General features: G+C 37.3%; 1 protein-coding gene across 1 annotated transcript; it reads left to right on the plus strand.

Moving 5' to 3' along the window:
- Window positions 1-674: 674 nt before the first annotated feature.
- Window positions 675-10,540, plus strand: LOC140150006 (retinol dehydrogenase 11-like). The gene is made up of 7 exons (XM_072172009.1): window positions 675-752; window positions 4,092-4,170; window positions 6,352-6,458; window positions 7,634-7,769; window positions 8,109-8,315; window positions 9,830-10,037; window positions 10,354-10,540. The coding sequence occupies exons 1-7, from the start codon at window positions 675-677 to the stop codon at window positions 10,538-10,540; spliced, it is 1,002 nt and encodes a 333-aa protein (XP_072028110.1).
- Window positions 10,541-10,924: the final 384 nt, after the last annotated feature.

The following is a 10,924-nucleotide window of genomic DNA, read 5'->3' on the forward strand; positions in this document are numbered from 1 at the left end:
AAGTACATTTTTATAACACACCAATTTTGTTACTGCGGTAGAGAACACGGATAAACTTAGTTCCATGTGTTGGTCTAAAAATGGGATGATAAATTGAAAATGCGATATCTTCTGACTAAAACCACTTATTATCAAAATTCAAAATTTCTACTACAGAACACTTATCACTGCAATAATTGGAGTTCAGAAGCTGCTAAACATAACTGACGTAGAGAAAGTGCTCACCCCTGGGGTGCTCACCTCACCTGGATCTAGTATCCATACATTGGCCCTTATTGCGATTTCGAAGCTATACTATCTGCAAGTCTGATGCAGCTCACTCCATATCCCTCTACAATGAATAAACTTGATGGAGACACAAGGTATCGACCATACTGGCTTCAAAGGGTTCATATCAAATAGATTTGGTAGGATTGCTGAGATTGCGAAGGAATTCATGTGTCGTCGGCAGTGTCCATCATAGACTTCTTTGATGTTATCGTTGATATCAACTCAACTATAAAAGTTAGTTTTGGCAGAAAGTGTTCACGTACATACATAACGATTGGTTCCTGTATTGAGATCTATTCTCAGCTGATTGATGCTTTCATTTTCCCATTGACAAAAGTGAAAAGTCTAGAGTATGAAGAAGAATTTGCTAAATTTGACGTTCGCATTGTAGAAAGTGGTGAAGAATGAGACAATCCATTCAAAATGCTGTGTATCCAGAATCAAACTTGCCAGCAGATATTGATGTTGAAAAATATCCTAGTGTAAAATACAAAATGCATGTTGCTCATCGTATAAGCACACGTGAACTAATCCTGTTTATATTTCTACTCCTTAGAGAAGTAGATTTTAGCAGTTTTCTTCAACAAAATTGGATGATGTTTTAATGCTGGCAACTCATAATTCGTGTATGGTACTGCTAATTATGTTAAAAGTGTCTAATTTGTGTTCCCCTTACATCAAAACATAGATAAATACATATTTGTAGCCATGACCATATATCTGTCAAAATGTGCTATTGCGAGCAAAATGACGTCATTTTGGCGGCCATTTTGTATTTCTGGCAACTGATAACTCGTACATGGTACTCCAATTCTTCTTATTAGTTTCAAAGTTGAGCCCCCAAATCCAAAAACATTATTTGAAGTCATGTATCTACTAAAATATACTATTACAAGCAAAATGACGTCATTTTGGCGGCCATTTTGAATTTTTGGCGACTGAACTTGTACAGGGTACAGATAATTATCTCAAAAGTGTCAAATTTGTGTTCTCAACCCCCCTAAACATATAAAAAGACACACTGAAGCTACGTATCTACTAAAATTTGCCACAAACAAGCAAAAATATGTTATTTTGGCAGCCATTTTGAATTTTTGAATAGTAGGGGGGTCAAACGTCATTGGAGGTCAAAAATGTTGACGGATTTGTGTTCTACGCTAAATTTGACCAACAACTCGTTTTAAATCAGTTTTGTAAAAAAAGTTCAGATTTGCCCAACCCTAGTTTTATATACAATGTATATACCGTATTGTCATAATACCAATATTTGTCATAATATAATGAGTAATATTTAGCAACGCAAATGTGCAGTTCATATGCACAAACGAATACTGATCTTTATGATATTCAGGTTTGTGTACATCACATATAACATGTCACATAGGAGGTCATACGTGTTGACCTTCATCTATTGTATTTGTTCATCTGTGTATGGAGAGGAGAAACACCATTAAACGCCATTAAAACTCCATTAGTATTAGGGCGTAGTTCAGTGAACTCACCGGATTGTTATTCCAAGTACTTTGATAATACAGATAATATGTATTAATGGGTCGAGGCGATTGCATTGAAAAACCTAATAAATTATTCATAACAGTTACATAATCAATCGATAGTGCGGACACCTTTCATTTGCAAATCACCAAAATTCGTGATCTTTTAGCGTTGGAAAAGAAACCACGTGAATAGAGTGCCCTCTCAAGAATATCTGCTCTCTGATAAGGGATACACCATAGATTAATTCCTGGATTCGGCAGCTTTCATTAGCATGAGGCCGCATTGATATGTAAATAGCGTATTGTTATTTAAATTTGTGCCCAGACGTATTGAGGGCGACAGTCATGTTATCCAGACGGAGAATGGTTGCATATGCCGGGCATGTCAAATTGCTGAGTGAAGGCTGATAATCACCTTTCTGTATAGGTAATAAGCTAGTATATTTCGTGTACCAGTTGGTTAGAACAAACAATTAGTATCATATTCATGTATTAAGTGTATAAACTTTGAAATTTACATGAATTTGAAGAGCAGAGCTTCGAAATCTAGCTAAGTCAGGTGGCGTGAAATTCTGCTGCGTGGCCCCCTCTGCGTGGTAGAATTATATTCATAAAACATTGAATTTAACAGATATCATGGGCAGCCAACCACGATTTATGAGCATTTAAAATATATGTTAATTAACAAAGATAAATAATAAAGAGTACAAATGGCAATTTTAATTGCAATTTTAATGGCAATTTTAAACTAGCAAATAAGCCTGAAATCTTAAAATGTTACCACTATTCAGATTTACCGTAAATATTTGGAGTATTGTTGCACGGCTTGCATAGTCGTATAGTCAACTGTGCATTTCTTTACCTCCGTATAAAATCAATAATTCATGCTGGGAGCCAAGTAACATTCTCTCTGCTTAGTGCAGATTGGTATTTTATTTTACTTGAGAGCATAATAGAAATACATACGACGAATAAGGCGCCATGATGGAAAGGTCAGGTCGGGTATCAAAGGTTATTGTAACTTAAATACTACTTGTATTTCACACCTTGCCTCTGTCACATATTTCCTTCATATCGTCACCCTCATAACAAAGTGCCTAAGTCATTATTACACGTTTCTCATTTGCAATATTGATTCTCTGAGTAATAAACCCATAATTAATCAAATTTCTAGCCGCATTCTTCATTAACTTGTGGAATTCATATCTGTTGATGTATTCCACAAGTTTAAAATGAAGAATGCAGCTGGAATTTTTTTAAAATTAATTATGGGTTTATTTACTCAGAAAATCAAAATTGCAAATGAGAAACATGTAATAATGACTTAGGCACTTTGGTTATGAGGGTGACGATATTATTGACAGCAAGTCCTAATTTTGACTTTGCTATTGCAAAATGTGATTTCATATCAAATTAGTAGACTTTCTTTGAAAAAAAAACACATATCACTGGTGCCTAATGGGAATACCCGTCCGCCATTTCATTAAACTGGATCGTTTTCGCCTGGTTTGTGCCCAGATGTATTGGGGGCGCGCTATACACTCATTGAACAGGCAAAGTTCGCAAAACTACTAACGTTGTTATCAGGCCTCGAAATAAGAAGAAAAATCCAAGGGTCCTCTGGATCCTTGCCTTTGAAATTTCAAGGGTCCTCACCAATTTTCAAGGGTCCGACCCCGGACCCATGCTTTTGAAATTTCAAGAGAGAGAATTAGCTACGGCGAATCGGCAATCACGGTATGTAGATTGTAGAAAATTGAAAACCCGGATTGAAAACTTGATGGAAATCTAAAATGAAAGTGTACTCAGGGAGCTGGACCTATTATGTGAACCAGATTTTCCAGTGGAACAACAAAACTGTGATTTTCTGCTCTTTGCTTGGTTCAACTTTTACGGGTCACGCGGACCCGTACCGTAGGAAATTGACGGGTCCGCGCCTACTTTCACGGGTATTTGACGCAAGGACGCGCCTTATTTCGAGCGCTGGTTGTTATTTGCCAATATCAATTAACATGATCCAAGGGGTCGAACATGAATTATTCATAACGGATCGATAACTGGCCTCACTTTCTAGCTTGTAAACCAGCGGAATTTTTCATAGGTTTTGCGTTGCTTCAACCGTGAATTTAGTGTCACCCCCTTGGATACACCCGGGGATACACGCATTGTTTAAACATCGGTGATGAGTCAGTTAGTGCACACTGCACACGCAGCTAAGCACCCCCGTATCATGGCCACTCAAATGTCTTTCGGGTCCATTATACTAGCATGTTTAGGTGCATTTTTGCTCCTTTTGTTCTGTTTATTTTGTATGGGAGGTACTAGTATTTTAATGGCGGATTTTATCGGCGATACTGCAACCACATAACTACGACTTTACACGGAAAAACTGCTATTATCACAGGTAGGTGATGAATGCATGTGCAATCTATTGCATTAAAGGCCCTTTCAGTGATTTCACAGGAACATTAAAAAAATGGAAATTTGTCAGAGTTGCTTAGAAATAAAGAATAAGTCTACAGAATTTCATTAAACCACTTTTCCCTGAATACATCGACAAATTAGTCAAAAACAGAAGTTTTAGAAAGGTTTTCTACTTCAACTCAGATCGACTCGAGAAAATCGAGATTTTCGTACAGTGCGCCACCAATCGACTGGAAAAACTTCCTAGTCCAGTGTTTCTAACACGGGGAAGTAGAGTCTAAATTGATTTAAAACAGACGCTTAATTTTTGTAGTAGAAAACAAAATAAGCAATTAAAGGTCACCGAGGCAAACTAACGGTCAATTCAAATATGAAAAACAGTTAAAATTGTGTATTTTGTTTAAAATAGTAGCTACTGATGTAATAAGTAGTAGAAACAATACGCAACGCGTGTTGGTACGTGGAGAGTGAGCTTCTTTCGATCTCGAGTCGGACTTTTGTACTGTCAGTATCAAAAGTCCAGAATCATGCAAATGCTTTATTTTGTCTAAAATACACGGCTTTCGACCGAACCACTAGCAGGCTATGTTAGCACATCTATGCCAATCGATCGTCCGGATGAGCAAATCACTGAATGGGCCGTTAAGCTTCTGATTATGACTACCGTGGAAGAGACACGTAAAGATACTTTATGTACTTCTTTTGTAACGTATTCATGAGGGATGATCATTGACCTATGAGAAGGGTGACTGGAATTACAGCACGATGGGTACGATTTATATAAGATGATAGACAATAGGCGCCATTAACGTCCATTTTTGTTCCTACATTATGTTATTTATGTATCGTAAACAGATGGAAACCCTGGGTATTCCACGGCCCAACTATCCGGCCCTGGGCATCAGATGTAGGCCTAGATCTTTTGGTTTTAATATCGCGGCATACGGGTTCAAAATTCGGCAGGTATATTTCAATGGAGTGAGGTTTCTGAGGGTTCGTCGCTAAAGGCTGAGCTAGGGTAGATCTCGTAGCTATTATACTGCAGATCATCTAGACTATGCCATAGTCGATTTTTGATAAATAAAACCTGTCATTAATCATGATGAAAGGATTCAGTTGAACTCGAAATTATACTGATATTTATTACATCAAAATACTAGTATAAAATTGTTATGAAAAAGTTTATATAATTATATTAGTGACAGTAAAAGTAAAGTATACGTAGGCTTATATTATTGAATGCAACATTATCATAATTATATTGGCACTTCAATACTGAACAATTCTGATTTTAGAATCTACCAGTTTATTAATCGCGAAAGTCCGGGTTAAAAATCGACTATGGACATTGCATTTTAAATGGGACTTTGATCGGGCAAAGTCCCTAACACACACACTGTCAATCACACTTGTTTATCAATCCAATTTAACCGCACGCACAAAGCTTGGAAGTACAAGCATGGTACAAAACGCGCTCATGCACCTACTGGGAGTTTAATGTTTAACACAAAGGCTGCATAGTTGTGTACCATGTAGTTATTAATGGTAATGTCAGGTACCCGGAGGATTTAAACCATAACGAGATATGGGCGACCAATCACAAGCCAGATCCATTTAAAGATGCATTACATCATGGCCAATTTTAGTAGGCCAGAAATCCGACAATCTCATCCATAGACAGCCGTGTTAAGCATGCAAACTGCAATCCAAAGTCAGTAGTCCACTTGGGATGCTAACAAACAGAGGGGGTACGGTGACTGAAAAGATCAGTTGTGAAAATCTATCAATTGTGCACAAATTAATTAAATCAGAGTTTTCAGCTTAAATGCAATATCCAGAGTATGGACAACTGGACTACGGAGTAGTCTACGGCACAGTCTACGGCACATGTTGTTGTTGCTTGCCTGCCCAGAATGCAATTCACGCATACCAAGGTATTGGATTGGGCTATTTATTCACATTTACGCTGAAAATGCTCTCGTGATTTTGGTGTGGATCATTTTAGTGACCATAACCATGTTAACAGTATGCTCCGGGAGTGGAGTATGTCAACGTGTTTCTTATCACCATGTGAAAATGCGATGTGCTAATTGATGATACGGTTACTTTTGTACACGTATCGGAAAAAAAATAAAACATCCGATATATTTTATGTTTCCAGGTGGAAATGCCGGAATTGGCAAAGAAACTGCCATTGATTTTGCACGTCGTGGAGCACGAGTCATTATTGGCTGCAGAAATCCAAAGAAGGCCACAGAGGCAGTCAAGGTAGGGAGAATTAAATTATGGCTTGCACTGCAGACCAATGAACAGAATCAAGGCTTGTCATTGGCTGATTGACTTAAAAGGGCATTAACCCTCTCCATGCGAGCGTCGAATGCAGACGACAAGTTTCAAAATTCGCTCCAAAAATTGAGCATTGTATAAGTTTTCATGACCATATTTGGAATCAGCATTAAAATGAGCCCAGTATTAGCCTTTTCGATGTATGGCATACACAAAAGGAGGACAGTCTTCAATCTGGGTAAAACCTGGCAAATTCAACTTAACTTTACCCACTTCGTGCCGCGCCAACCTATTATGTCCGCCATATTTTCGAAAAGGCTAATTGGTTCATTGTTTCTTGAGATATTTCTTGATATTTTGAGAACTATCTCGAACTTGGGTTCTTATGTTGAAGTCTATGGCTAACAAGCGTGAATACATCACAGGTAAATGTGACGTTTTCAGTTATATTACTTTCAACGGCGTATTTAAAATTCGTGAGCGCGCTGTAAATTTGCCGTTATGTAGCTAACATTATTAACATCCACCCAACCAGCGGGATTTACGCTTATGGAGTGATATTTAGTACCAACTTTAATTTTGTAAGGCACAAACTTGTTTTCAAAAATAAAAAACACAGCGCTAAGAACTGTTACAACCACAACAATAAGTGTTTTCGACTACTGGGGCAATTCCAAACAAGTTCACCCAAATTGAAAATATAAACACTAGAAAATTTTATAACGTGTATCTTCGTTAGCATTGTTTGAGTACCAATTTTACGATTAAAAGCATCATTCCGCAACGCAAAAGTATCATTTATTAGCACTGCATACAATTTGAAAATAAGATTGATTTTCATTGAAACTAGAATAGTATAGCTGCTAGGCTGAATCGTTGTGCACTTTGAGATAAAAGCATGAGAATGTCCACACATGAAGTACATGGTCCAAACTTTATTTTAAGATGTAGAACCATTTCAGATTTGACCCCTAGTGCATCTAGAGGTCACGAAAGGTAATACATTGGTGAAAAATTCTTGTCAACAGATACACCAAACTATTCGTCTGGAAAGGTATTTTGCCTCATTCATGAACATTGGTTTTCTTTTCTCTATTGTTTTCATTTTGGTAATAATTATTTTCATGTTTGTTTATTTGTCTTTTTATTGATACCAGGAAATTCAAAGACGCGCTGGAAGCAGCAATGTAGTATATTTTCCACTAGAACTCTCCGATCAAGATTCCGTCCGTGAATTTGCCGAAACTGTTTTGAAACAAGAAACCCGAATTGATTATCTAATCAATAATGCAGGTAAATTATACACTATACACAGGTTGTAAGAAAGGAAATTACTTTTTGCATTTGTTGGAGAATGAGGGAGGCTGTAGAAGGTGCTTAGCAGGGGGGGAACTGCCCAGGAAATTTTCAGGGATATAATTTGGGGACGGCAAAGAGTAAAGTGTCCCTAAAATTACTAAAAGTGGGACAAAAATTTGACAAACGGGGACGAAAATGTGGCTTCCCCCTCCCCCTTACATCAAAATCCTGGCTACACTACTGGGCGGTAGGCGTGCGGTACTGTCTAATTATTAGAATTCTTCAGTTGCGGATATTGTTCTAATGAAATGGTTATGTTTTACTTTTGTGTAGGTATCACCAAATCAGCCAAGGGTCAGCGCACCAAAGAAGGCTATGATATGGTTTTTGCTGTGAATTACTTTGGACATTTCCTACTTACTATGTTATTATTGGACAGACTCAAAGCAAGCGCACCTAGTCGTATTGTTAATGTCTCATCCATTATGCATGCTTTCGTGAAGCAAGGAGATATATATTTTACGCCAAAAGACGCAGAAGGTAAGAATGTTAACCTGGATTTACCAGATCCACGGGACCCGCGGGAGCGAAGTATAAATTACATCATCGTAGAATTCGACTTCAACTTAAAAATGACTTCAGCCCTACCCTGACCACACTGGTCACTGAGTTACCTTGCGCCGGTTCATTGTTTGCTGCAGTGAGACCCAAGTGGGCCTTATGGTGAACATTCAAATACATAGGCGGGGGAACAGGGTACGTATTGCTTTATTTTTCTTCTATTAGGATTTTAGTGGGCACGTCTCCAATGCAATTTTTTATGGGGGACCTGTACCTTTCACCACCAACATGACCAAATAGCTTTCATTTTTGACTAAAGTATCCGGAATTTGCGCGCAAATATCTCAGTAATTCGGTACAGACTTTTATGCTCGTCACCCAAAACTTTTAATGCTTCAGCCGCCACTGTTTAAATAGACACGTGGTTTGCTCCTTTATTATATCAACTTTATACATGAAAACAATAATGCGATTTTTATACAGTCTGCCAAAGGACTATTGCAAATATATTTGGGAGAGTGAATGTTGGGTTGCAACATTGTTAACTCATTGTCCAGTGCGAAATTAAGGTCAGCAACTATTTTAGACCGTTGCGATTATATAGTTCACAGCATCTTGTGAATGGTAGTGAGCTTTGGTAAATATTGCATTGATCATTTCATTACGAGTGTGTAGAAGAATTAAAATATCACAGATATACTTTTGTAGGTCCTGTGGTTCTTAAGTTATGTTGTAAAGAGGGCTGAAACAACAACACTTTTGTCAAACGTAAATACCTCATTAAAGGTCCGTAACCCGATCGACAACATCATCCCCCCGATTTTTGTCATTGTTAATGAGTTTTTGGTATCACAAAATAGATCGTATTTTTCTTATTCCTATTCTGAAATTTGACGCTCCAAGTCGATGTATTTCCGGAGAAATCGGAGAATTCATGCCAATATACCTCCCTTGGTGGCTTCCAATTTCTGGAATTCTAGACAGATAATTATAGTCTCCTCAACAGCTAGTTTGGTTTCGCGTCATTCACATTGTATGAAAAGAGCGAACCGCAATAACTGCTGAAGAGACTTCAGATCGATGATGTTACTATAAAGCTTTAAAAATTCCTTCCGAAATTTGAAGCTGCCCGCGTGGCGCAGTTGGTTAGAGCGTCGTATTTTTGTACCAGAGGTCCCCAGTTCAAATCCAAAACCAATAGGGTTACCCCCCTTTAACAACAATAAATCAAGCAAGTTTTCAAAGTATATGATTTGTAGAATAAACTTTTGCAAAACATCAAAGTGTTATTTTTAATGTTATATTGATTTAGATAACGAAAATACCTCGTCTACCCTTAAATATCTATTTCCCAATGACCTTTTTATTGCACTTTCACTATCATTATGCATTGTCGTATATTGCATCTACTTTTCAACATGAGCACATAAATAACTAAATCCTATTAATACTTGAGAATAATAAGATCATATATTTTCACCATATTATGGCAGGTCGAATATACCCCGGTCTACGTGAGTACGACATAAGTAAACTGGCAAACGTATTATTTACCAAAGAACTTGCGCGGCAACTTGAAGGGTCTTGTGTCACTACATATTCATTACACCCAGGCGCTGTAATGTCTAGTATTGTTGCGACAATGAAGGAGGCTACTCAGATGTCCCTACTAATGTATTGGCTTAACGCAGGCATCTTTTGGTAAGTTTTGGTAAACTTTACAATCTGATATTAAATTGAAACAACAAAACTCATGGATTGATATAATAGGTCTTCTATCTTTTTGTAATCGTTTTAGCATCAAAATGAGTAAAGGATTTACTGACTGCCAAGTCCAATAGCATCTTTAGCATGTTTATTCTGAATATTTATATTGGTTGAAAACTTGAATAAGTGATATCAAACTTTTGTTTTGATCTCTTAACATGCTGAAGCCACATATAAAGGAGGGCCAAAGGAAATATAATACAAACAACAACAGATAAATACCGTTTTTTGTCTTCTCGTCATTTTGCAGGCTTATGGGAAGTGATGAGAGAGCCGGAGCACAAACGAGCATTTACTGCGCTCTTGAGGAGTCTATAACGCACCTTTCAGGGCGTTATTTCGACAATTGTCGTGTCGCTAAGGGGTCCAAATTGGCTTGTGACGACGGATTGGCAAAGAAATTATGGGATGTTAGTTGCCAAGCAACTGGTCTTTGAGAAGACATTTTTATCACATAGCAACGTATTGACTTTTAAATAATATTGTCCTTTTTCTATAAACCACGAAATATATCCACATATCTAATGATTATTAGATAAAGACCTCCGTTAACAAGATGCATACCATTTATTTGACAAAGTTATTTAAAAAAGGAGGATTATATGATCAATACAGTGCTGTGTGTAATATTCGTTGCTGAATTTTCTCTATTTTCTTTGATACTCATAATAATTAAGAACAATAATATTGACGTAATGGTACCTCGAAAGTAGATGGCGCAAAAACAAATTTGGATTAATTTCAAAAGCTTATTCAGTAATATTTATTAAGGGGCTGTGCAATAGTTATGAGCCCCCAGCCAAATATCGCTTGCCCTCCTC

Source organism: Amphiura filiformis, chromosome 4, assembly GCF_039555335.1.
Source record: "Amphiura filiformis chromosome 4, Afil_fr2py, whole genome shotgun sequence".
Classification (NCBI taxonomy): Eukaryota; Metazoa; Echinodermata; class Ophiuroidea; order Amphilepidida; family Amphiuridae; genus Amphiura; species Amphiura filiformis.